At 40.8% G+C, this 12046-nt stretch overlaps 1 protein-coding gene across 2 annotated transcripts in view; it reads right to left on the reverse strand.

Annotated features, from left to right (window-relative positions):
- Nucleotides 1-12046, reverse strand: part of nav2a (neuron navigator 2a) — a 99376-nt gene that overhangs the window by 21124 nt on the left and 66206 nt on the right. Inside the window, exons 13-17 of one of the 2 annotated variants that reach the window (XM_042490793.1) lie at nt 10483-10702; nt 7660-7931; nt 4678-4722; nt 3988-4148; nt 3560-3742 (exon numbers count right to left, since the gene is read on the reverse strand). In XM_042490793.1, the coding sequence (XP_042346727.1) occupies nt 3560-3742; nt 3988-4148; nt 4678-4722; nt 7660-7931; nt 10483-10702 (881 nt within the window). The remainder of the gene's footprint in view (nt 1-3559; nt 3743-3987; nt 4149-4677; nt 4723-7659; nt 7932-10482; nt 10703-12046) is intronic. The other variant, XM_042490803.1, reaches the window with a different exon arrangement.

Raw genomic sequence — 12046 nt, forward strand, 5'->3', positions numbered from 1 at the left:
TCCTTCTTCCCGCCTCCTCCCAAACTGCTCTGCGGTCATAAAGATAAAAACTCCTACACGTTACAGTTGGACTGTGGCGCAACTAATGACAGCCTGAGCATTACTCTGCTAATGACTCAGCCGCTAATCACACATCAGAGGCCAGGACACAACGCCAGCTCTGTTTCCTGCCTGGGAGCAGATCAGAAAGGATCAGCGGTAGTGATGTCATCAACCACACAGAGAGGTTAGGCTGATCCCGGCACATTCATGCATTCATTCACCTCAGAGACATCGGTTTACTGAGGACTCACTTTTATCTTGATTCGGTCTAGACAGTGAGGTGTGCAGGGAGCCACATAAGAAGGAAAAATATTAATTTAGATTCACCGCTGTCTGTTTAAATCACATTAATTAGCTTGCGCAGGTCATGTGATGAGATCTTTTAACGTTTGTCATCGTTTTAAGACCTGAAATTGACTCCAGCAACAATGACTTGATTCATTGACTGACAGAAAATACATTATTACAACTATTTTGAAGGGTTTTTTTTTATTTCAGTTTTCAAACAAAAACTCCCTGGTTCCAGCTTCTACTGTCATACATGACAGTAAAATTACTATGTTCAGGTTTTGGATTTTTGGTTTAATAAAACCAACAATCCAAAAAAAGGATGGAAGATATCACTTTGCGGTGTGGGTGTCATAATGGGCATTTCCCAACATTTTATAGACAAAACTATCAACCAATAGGGGCGTTGGGTGACTCAGTGGATAAAGCAGGCGCCCCATAAATGAAGGCAAAGTCATTCTCGTAGCGACCGCGGGTTCGAGTCCAACTCATGACCCTGCTGTTTGGCAGTTTATTGATGGCAAATGTGCACATGTTGCTGCTTGTTTTAGCATTGAGAATCTGTCCTTTTTCATACTCTGGCAAAATTTAACTCGGTACATTCACTCAAGTGGAGCACAGTTTTGAGGTTGTTGCACTCAAGTATATCCATTTTATGCTCATCTATATTTTAATTCCTCAACATTTTGGAAGGAATTTTTTAATTTTTTAATTTTTATTCCACTTAATGTATCTGACACTAATAGTTGCTGTTTTTTTTAATATACAATAACATAAGATATGGTTGCATGATAGGATGCAGTACTACATACTAGTGGTATTCAGTGGTATTCAAAATGTCTAAAATTGGCTCCACTAAGGGCTTAGGTTTTGTTTCAAAGTTGGGGGAGACACTTTTGGGGTTTGGGGGTCAACATTCAACTTCCTCCGTTCTGCTGAGTGTTTTTCCACCACTGTTAATACTTGATTGGATCTAAGCTGTCAGCAACATTGACAGCATTTTAATGTACATTTTAGTTTTCCTCCACAGTTTCGTTGATATTGTGATGTAATGCACACAGCTGTCTCATAATAAAAAATGGCAACAGACAGTCGGTGGTATTTTCAGATATAACAACCATTATTCTCGGTTTCTGAACAACTAACTCAGAGGAATAAGTATATAATCTATGAATCCGTTTTTATTGGAAAATATGTTTCTACAAATATAGGGAGAAGGTGAGCAAATATAAAGGAGAGCATGCAGGCGAGGGAGGGTCTGGGTGGAGGGGATGAAGTGACACTGTGTCTTGGTGTTGTTACCACACAGGACAGGTCTGACAAAGTGTTGGGTGGATGATGTGACTTTTGTCCTGTCAATCTAACAACGGTCTGGTAACGTTACACCTCGACAACATACACATGTACACACAAACCGCATGTCCTCGCAGACCCACACACTGCGATCCAACACACACACAAAGAGAGAGAAAGTTTTCGGAGGTTTCGTGTATGTCATCACGTCTCTCTCACGCCTGTCACTGTGATCCCTGTAATTATCTCCTGCTCTGAAAGGGAAGACAGAGTCATGGAGCTGGGAAAGAGAGGCAGATGTGCTACTGGGGGGCGCAATAATAATAAGCCTGTGTCTGTGTTATTGTGCATGTGCACATTAGATGTGCGCTACCTTTGGGTTTGTATAATAGCTTCAAAATACGGGGAAAAGATCAGGCGTGTCTTTTAAAGACGGCTGTATAATAGAAGAGTGACAACTGTCTCCTTCTCTTAGACAATTACATGAACCTTCTTATTTTGTTTTCATCACTGGTCTTCGCTTTTAAGTTTAACAACATGAATGACTTTTGAAATAAGTTTAACATCACAAAGTTCATGCATTTGCAAAATTACACATTGTCTAAGCCGTCATAGTGTCTTAGATGTTAAGAAGGACTGATTTATGTGATTATTGCTTCACACTTAATAAGAATGTAAGCGTCTACTCTAGATGATTTTGTTTGTTATATTACTCTGTATCTCTGTATTTCATTTGATATTTTGAAAAAACATGATTAAAAAATAAAAATCTGACCCCTCCTCCCTCCTAAAACAAACCCTTTCTTCATTCCTTTAACCCTTTGAAACCTGAGCAAACTGGCATGATTTCTTTCAAAAACATGGGAAGTGGGCAATGAGCGACTCAGGAGGAAATTACCAAAAATTAGATAAAATAAATAAATAAAAAGTACAAGACATATACATAAATACATAAAAACGAAACACTTGTACAGACGTCTGAACGCAAAACAAGAAAAGTGATGGCGATCCAGGTGTCAAAGGGTTAAGGGTCACTGTAACTGATGAGAATTATAATGACTTTGAAATACTGTATACAGTGATATTTTATGAGATAGTTATTGTTCTGTGAAAATCACATATGGTCGCAACCCTACTTTCCACTGTCAGTCCGTGATGATCATATGTGATTTTACTGATTAACTACATCGCCCAGAACACCTTTTGAAAACTCTGGAGTGCAAACTTTTTGGATTTACCTGATGACAGTTTTTGTTATGAAAAATTAAGCCTTGTGCTCTTTAATTACAAACACTGTTTTGTGTCTGCATTATTTTGTGGGTAAGTGTGTACATTGTGGTGTATTGTTTATATTGCATTTCGCTGAGATGCAAGTTCACAACCAGCCGTGGCTATTTAATATTAATGTGTGACTTTTTTAGCCATTAATAGAACTATTTTCAACACCATACAAAACCTCCTTCCTTCCCTCCCAGTTTTTTCCTCTAAATCAAAGCGCTGTGTTTCTATTAGCCCTGAGGATTGAGCAGACTCCAGCGGAGCAAGCTCGCCTGAGCAGGGAGTCATCTTGCTGGTGGGAAAAGCACGGCTGGGTACTTTTCCCAATAAACAAGCTTATGAAAAAAACAAAGCCGCACCAAAGCTGATTATGGATTTCTAAGGGGATGGAGGGATTTTCTTAGAGGAGCAGTTGTAATCCGTCCTAATGTTCTCTAAACAAACGGAATAATAATTCTTTTGGCACGGAGATGTGGAATAAGGAAGGAGAGGCTTCACAGTCACAAAGAGATGGAGGCGTGCAGGTCTTTGAAAAGGATTACTGTGTAATTACAGATTACTCCAAACATCTGAAGACCAGGGCCAGAACTCACACAGAGTCACCGAATATTGAGTAACCTCCCTTACATCTGTCCTTCCTTCTCTTGTCTCCTCTTACCTTCCTCGAAGCCGTCCCTGAAGGAGCCCGACCTGCTCATGGTGCGAGTCTTCTCGTCAAGCGACATGCAGGAGTTTCTCAAACGGTTGTCGCTGCAGGGGTCAAAGGAGACGTCCTGATTGGTCAGACTGTTGTTGCGCAGACCGGCAAGGTTGATCTGACCTGCCGAGGTCGGGCTGGATGCTGTGAAAAATGATATACAAAATTTATGTTTTTATGAGTCAACGAATGGATTTTTAATAAAAAATCCTGCATAGTATAAACTCACATGGAGTGCTGGGTTTTGGTGGAGTGTGTGTGTGTGTGTGTGTGTGTATGTGTGTGTGTGTGTGTGTATGTGTGTGTGTGTGTGTGTGTGTGTGTGTGTGTGTGTGTGTGTTTGTGTGTGTGTGTGTGTTTGTCTGTGTGTGTGGGTGTGGGTGGCATACCGAGCTGTCCAAAGTTGAAGCGAGTGCCAGAGGGGGAGGTGAGGCTGGAGCTGGGGGAGAACGGGGAGTTACTGGCTGATTCCTGCAGCCCGCTGGTAGAGTGTGAACGCAGCCAATCACGGGCCTCCTCGTGGCCTCGAAGCTGTGGAGACGGGCCATACCTACAGGAAGTCAAAGAAAAGGTTCAAGTGGAAGCAAAGACACAAAACTGAACAAGTGCAGAGTGGATTCTGTGTTTTTACAGAACAAGATGATTCTGATTTTTCTGACTTTTTACAATCATGAAGTGGATTTTTTCTCCCTCTTAAGCAGCCGGATTAGTAGCCGGGATCTAACATGATGAATCAGACACCGAAACAAGAAATCACAAGTGTGAACACAAGACGGATTCTCAGCTGTGAGCAACAGAAACTGGGGAAAAAAGCAGCAAAGAAGCCAAAGAAAATTTGATCACCGAAATCAAGCCGGCTACAGCACAACACAGTAGCTGTGATACGAAGTGACATGCCTCCTCACAGAAGCACAACACAACAACACAAGTGCCAAACAAAAATAAATGTCCAAAGCATTTAAGCGTGAGCACAAGCCTCAAAGAGTGAATGTAGACGCAGAAGTAAAAGAAAGACAAAGAAAATTTGGTGAACCAGTGTGTAAAAGCGCAACATGTCCAGCAGGAAGTGGAGTCAGTACCTGAGTCCCTTCTTGGGCAGAGTGTTTCTACCACAGTGTGTCCCGCTGTGGGAGAGAAACACTTCAGAGGAGGAATGCAAAAGGGGCAAAGGAAGATGTGGCTGCATCTCTCAAGAACTACCCAAAAATATTTAAACATATTTTTCTGACACTATGACATCTGAACTAACACACTGCAAAAAAATCTCTATCTTGTAAACTAAGGGTGCTTTCACACCTAACCGGCCTGGTTTGGTTAAAACGAACTCTGGTTCATCTGCCTGGTTAGTGTAGTTTGTTTGGGCTGGTGTGAAATCTGTAAATCAAACCCAGGGGAAGACCAAACAACTGAGCCATGACCACTTTAAAAGCTGGACCTCGGTTTGCTTCCAAACGGACTCTGGCGCATTTGTTTGTGGTGAAAGAAATCAAATCAACCACAGAATTTTATGATAGCAGATATGTGATTTTAGCATGTTTTCAAAAGCTTCACTATAATTAATCATCCGATGATAGTCAAATTTGCCAAACCTTCTGTATAAAGGCCATGTTTAGCCTGTTAATTATTTACACCGATGCATACATGTAAACATGGCAACACATATGCAAGGGCCTCCTGCATATGTCAAATTCTGTCAATTGTAGACAAAATGCAACAATATTTTATTTCCCCCTCTGTTCTGGACCAAATGAACCAAACTACAGGTGTGACAGCACCCTGAATTTGACTGTAACTCCATCTTAAAACTCTCATTGTTAAGACAACTGAAAACACTCCTCTTTCAGATTGTTACAAGAATTTTCCTTAAGAGAAAGCAGACTAAGGCAGATCACTACACTGGACTAAAGACACACTCCATTCAAAAATTCTTGAAACAGTTACAGTCGTCTTAAACTAGATGAATATTGTGTTTTTTGTTGAAAACAAGACTTCAAGGGCTCAGAAATGGTAAAACACGTCTTATGATTGAGATGTTTTGCAGTGTGAAATCAATAGTAAACATCCTCAGCTCATCATGCTATTGGGTAAACCTGCGTGTACATACTCTGTCCACAAGGTGGCAGTATGTGAACACAGACCACTAAACAAAAACAATGAATCTGCCAACATCCACACAGACAACCTCATGTTCACACACACACATTTCCATTCATGTAGGAGCTAGAGGTCCTAAAAATAACCACAAGCTACCACACAGAGTGAAACACCACATAAAAACCATCAAACACAACGAGCTACCGCACACTGCCTCTCTCTGTGATGCTCTCTGTGTGGCAGCAGGTGGTGGTTCAGTAGGAACCTCCACAGCCGTCAAACCAGAAGCCTAACACTGCACACAGGTACATTTACCTGTCCTGCTTCCGAGGCAGCGTGTTTCGGCTGAATATAGGGCTAGCGGAGGGGGAGGAGAGGGGACTGATGGGAGACAGGAAGGAAAAACGCACAACAGACACAGAGAAAGAAAAGTTTAGAGAGTGAAGTAAATCCTGCAGGATAAAGGTCAACTGCGAGATTCTTCACCAGTGAAGTTAATAAGAAAACTCGGTGAGGAGGGTGATGTCATAGCCTCAAAGCTTCGACTCCACATGCTATTAAGTTTCCTCTGAGACATTCCTGTCACATTACACAGTCAACCTGTCAAGATGGAATCCGCTACAATGACCACAATTACTGCGTAATCGACTGAGGACGCCACAGGATTTTGTTTCTCTGCTCGAGCATGGACAGAACGGCAAACAAGAGGCGACACTTCGACGAGACGGACGCTTTTTGCATCATCACAATTCTAGACTCTTTAAAAAGGAGTCATTGTTAGAATTGGGCAGCATTTTACCATTGCCAAAGATGGGAGAAGTCTTTAAATTGTCAAGTGACAGTATTAATATTAAAAAAGTAAGTTTTGCAGTCAGAATTTTACTAAATAAAAGTTTTCTCAGCAAAAAGTAGTAGAGTATTATTACAGATAAATTAACATGTAAGTAGTATTACATTGTTTTTATCTTTTTTATGTAAAGATAATTTAAACTACTTTTATGAAATGTTGAATGCTTTAATCTGTACCAAGGGCTTCTTATTCATAAGATTTTTATATGTTTTTTATATAAAACAGTTACCAGCAACATTTAGTTCTGAAATGCAGTGAATCTAAACTGATTTATAGTAGGGTGCTTTTGATGAATGTTGCTCAACAGAAATCAAACATTCATCATCTCCTTGGTAACCAGAGACCGCCTGCATTTTTTTTTTTTACAGTTTGAGTCTAAATCTGCCGCGTTTTGTGAAGTTATCTGCACAGACAGTGGCCTCAATCACACAAATAGCCCCAAGTATATGTGTTTTATATATGAACTGTATCTACACTGATAGATCATCTCCCAGAAAGTCTGTGATTCGGACATTTGATTGCTGCAGTGGGCTGGGAAATGTCTGCTGTCAGTCATCCTGGTGACTGCAGTTTGGCCGTCCGCTGTCCTCTCAGCTCTGCAGGAGCTTCTGGTGACAGACGGCTGCTTCTGAGGACAGAGACGCTGAATGAAGGTCAGGTGCAGGTCGGAATCGGTGTGGACTACTATCGGCAGGGAGAGGACACTATCAGTCACACTGAGTGACAAAACATGACCACCACATAACAAAATTCTACAGATGTGCACCATTAAGTGTCGAACGAAACTTGTTTCTGTTGAAAATGTATCATTTCCCTGAAACGGCACTCATCAAAAGTGCTTCTGCACCCTACCATAAATCAGGCTTTAGAAACGAAACGCAGTGTAATCTCTGTCTGTTCAACACACTCCCAGACTTTACTGCTGTAGTCCTTCTTGATCCAGTGCCACCAATAGCTTATGGTGGCTAATATAAGCTGACAGACTTTATGCAAGAAACCTGGAAACAATCTCATACAACACACTGATGAAGGAAAGATGCTGCTGGAGAACAGATGTCAGACTTTACTTTTGATGGGTTTTTTTTGGAAAACAATAAAATTCACCAATTTTTCTCACCTCTCAGACATGCCGGTCTTGACGCTGCCGGTGCGTCCCAGAGCGGACAGGGTGTCCTCCCTGTGGGTCCCGTGGCCGGCGCTGCCCAGGCTCATGTCAATAGACTCACTGCTGGTGTGCATGCTGCTGACAGAGGGGTATCCCATGCTGCCCGTCCCGCCGTGGCCGCCCAGTGTGCTCTCTCTGCTCTGGGCGGAGGAGCTGCTGAAGGTGGTGCCCCATGTCAGGCTGTTGGAGGGTCCGGTGGAGTAGACTGAGCCAGGACTCGAGGCCTGTGGAGGGATGGAGAGGATGTTATTGTCTGCAGTGTGTGCATTCAAGTGCTGAAACAATGAGTCGCTAAACCCTTTGAAACCTTCATTGATATAATTTTTCTTGTGCTGCGTTCAGATGCATTTCACAAGCATTTAGACCTTTAAAATGTGAGCAAATTGGTTAGGTGTCTTTCTATGACCTGAAAATTAGCCAAAAGAGAGGGAAAAAATCATGAGAAAATTATCAAATAACTAAAGAAAAAAAATTATACTCATACCAACTACATTTACATATTTACATTTATTATAATTATAAAAATATTAAAATTATAATAATATTAATTATTATTATTACTACTATTAGTTTTTACAGGTAATTTCCTATTTTTGATATTTTACCTTTTTGACAGTTTCAGCTCATTTTCAATTAACTTTTTACCAATATTCCTAACTCCTAACATTTGGTCATTTCTTGTTAAGTTGCTTATTGCAATCTTTCCATGTTTTTGTGTGAAAACAAGCCAATTTGCCCAGGTTTTAAAGAGTTAGCACATTCAGCAACTCATTCTGTTCCTTTAAATTTGCTGCCTTTCTTTCTTTGTCTGATGATTTTTTCACGCACACTTGATGTTCTATTTGCCTGAAGATAACTATTTAAACTTTTGAACCTTTGCTAACTGTTTTTAAAGACATGGCTGCTGCTTAAAAACCATACCCAGTGAGTCACTTAATGATTGAGACATAGTCAGATACAGTCTCATGAATCATGTGAGAAGGTGACGGTGAGTTCATGACTGAGCATGTTTTCACTTTGCAATATGTAGCTTACAGTTTGTCAAACAAGCATCTAGACTGCACATCTCAACTTCCACAGAAAACACTTTGTTTGTTTGTGGTATGAGTCAGGTGAGAACAAAATCATCTTCACGCCAAAGCCTCGTCATCAGCTGACAAACACCTTTGACACAAACACTATCTCTAAGCCCAAAGGTACATAATCTTTCCTAATCTCAAACTAAAACTTAACTTTCTGGTTTGAATCTTGGTTGAACTGTGGAAATGACAGTAGCTCCAAAGTTAAATGATAAAAAATCAGATATCATTGTATAGAGGAAAGTAATAAAATACACACAGTGTGACATAAAACAAGACTCAGAGTCTATTGTAGCGGCTCTGTGAGGCTGTAGTTGGGCACGCTGAGGCTTTGAGCTTAATACAAACATCAGCATGCAAACACCATGACAATGCTACATGCTAATGTTTACAATGGTTATCATCTAAGCTTAGTGTGTTAACATTTGCTGATTTGCACTGGAGCTGCAACGATTAATCGATTGATGTCATCTTGGAGAGTACAGCTGAAGCTATAGGAAATGTCATAAGTTCAGATATTAAATAGCATTTTGAGTTGACGATGACACTAAATAAAAGTTAAACCTGCAACAACTCATTTAGGAGCAGCGGAAACAAGGTTGTGAACACACATTCACATATCATCACCTTTCAAGTTAATATGGAAAACATGCTAGCAAACAGTTGGTTATTACACATCCAGGAGTTACAAAGTGATCTAAATCCAATATTCACTCTTTTTTATCACTGATTTTAGTCTCTGCTGTGTGTGTCTTTAGCTGCTAAATGCTCCACTCCGTTCAACACCCAGGCACTGTCTGTTTGCTGCAGAGCAGGTAGTGTACAGTGAGGTTTTTTTGGCTAAAAACAGCTGCGTGCTGCAGTTTCAAACACTAACATTAGTTAGAGTGAACCAGAACAGTGAAGTTGTGGGCCAGACAACTAAACAATAAGCTGAAACGCCCCATAAAACTCCATCATCTTCAGGTGAAAATCCCCTGTGAGTTCATCATAACCTGTGACCCCTTTGACACTGTACTGGGACACATTGTTTTTACAACAATAACGACTGTAGCTGCTTTAAGAAATTATTCATAAGTTATTACAATTCCTTCACAGAGGGACATGATTATGTGTACAAAGTGTCATGGCTCTCAGCCCAGTAGTTGTTGGTAATGCAGTCTGCACCAACGTGGTTTGACTAACCAATAGGCCGACATTGCCGCCACTAGCCTGGCAAAAAAGAATTCAAATGCAATACCAAAATTAGCTCCAAAGAAAAGAAAAAAAGAAAAGAAGAGAAAAGAAAAGAAAGAGGAAATCTCTTTTCATGGTCAGTAATGAGTGGTGGGCATTTGGAGAATGCATACAGCTAAAAATACCAGCGTAACTAATGAATAAGTGGGTGCTCGGTGAAACAGATCTCAAGATAAACCAGGCTACGTCAGGCAGTTTGAAGATGGTTACTTTGGAGAATCACAGCCAATAATCCTCAAGGAACTCGGAAATGTTTTGGTTATCAACGCTCTAATCATTTAAAGACCACATTGACTGACAGACCAACCCACTGTCTCCATCATTTGTTTCTTATTCGTTTTTATCTTTATTTATTACTTATTTATGTGTCTACATGTTACTGTATGTGTACACAGCAAGCTGTTCAAACTAATTGCACCTGGTGGGATTAAAAAATTGTCTAAATCTGAGTCTCGCTCACCTGCTCGCTGCCCAGCGTCCCCATCCCTAACCCCTGTGCTCTGCCTCCAAACAGGGGGCTGCTGGTCTCGCTGTCCACGCCCCCCAGCCCTCCGTCGGGGGACTCCAGCACCGTGCCCACATGGTTCATGGTGGCGTGAGGGTTGGAGATGACAGTGGAGTTCTTCATGTTTTCAGCCGTAGTGACCGGAGCTTGTTTACTGGGCTTCCCACCAAACAACCTGTGGACATTCAGGGAGTGGAGAAACGGTCAGAACAGGAGCTAAAATACTCAAAAGGAGCAAAGGATGTGATTTCTTAATATACTACTAATTCTGTTAAATAAAAAAAAAAACATCATCAATGAAAGGAGCACTAAACCAAAAGAAGAGGCAGAGTGTAATGATGTTGAATTTAATATTCAAACTTCTATGGAGAGAAAGATTCTGTCTATTTATTGTGACCTTAAAGGAGAATATAATGTTATATAAAGTGATTCTACTTTTAGGCAAGACAAGGCAGATTTATTTATAAAGCACACAGAAATAAAAAAAACAACATAATACAAAAGAACAATTCTATTCAAATGTAAAATAACACATTTCAAAGCTAAAACAATATGATTAAAAACAAAAGCAATAAAAAGCAAAAATAATGTTAAAAGATTAAAATAATATAATGATAAAAAGACCTTGGGTTTTAAAAACATTTAGTTAAAAGCGCTCGAGAATAATCAGGCTTTCAGTTTTGATTCAAAAACTGCGATGGTTGGAGAATTCCTAGGACCATCAAAAACACATTTTTTAATGCATGTTGTACATAATTACATCTTTTAGTGCAACAATGCTTTAAAATAACAAGGTTCACTGGTGCTAAAATTGCCTGAAGCCTCTATTTTTTTTGTAAAAATATAACTTAGAAAACTGATGTTGTTGCAAGAAGCAAGGTCACAAGGTTAAGAAAAAAATAATTAGGATTCGTCCTCCAGGGATTATGAATATTAATAGCAAATTAAACAACAAATTGCATGTAAATATTCATGGCTGTTCTGGATCAAAGAGTTTAACGGAGGCTGGTGGGACAAAAAACACTGGTAGAATTCTTCTTCTTCTATGAAACGACAAAGAGAGAGGAAAGTCTGCAGCCAGGAAAGGTAGAGTCAGCACTCCCTCAAGGCCGACACACACACACACACACACACACACACACACACACACACACACACACACACACACACACACACACACACACACACACACACAGAGAGAGAGAACTCTCTCCTGGTACTCCGCTAATCCTGGGTTAGAGTTAAATGGCAGTGCTATGACGACTGGAGCCGCGGTGGGCGATAATGGCAGCACAAGCCTCTTTGAAGAGTTATCACTCCCTCACATTAATGAGGGCAGAGCACTGAGGTAAGACCCAGCGCCCATTACCCAGCACCACACCCTCCCCCTCCACCCGCCCCCCCTGCACCGCCAAGGCTGAGGCTTGGCAGCTGATCAGCCGGCTCAAAGCCTGCCTTTCACAATGGCCTGATATAACCTCACTGAGCCTGTGTGTGCGTGTGTGTCTGTGTGTGAAAA

The sequence above is a fragment of the Plectropomus leopardus genome, chromosome 1 (assembly GCF_008729295.1).
Source record: "Plectropomus leopardus isolate mb chromosome 1, YSFRI_Pleo_2.0, whole genome shotgun sequence".
In the NCBI taxonomy this organism is placed as follows: Eukaryota; Metazoa; Chordata; class Actinopteri; order Perciformes; family Serranidae; genus Plectropomus; species Plectropomus leopardus.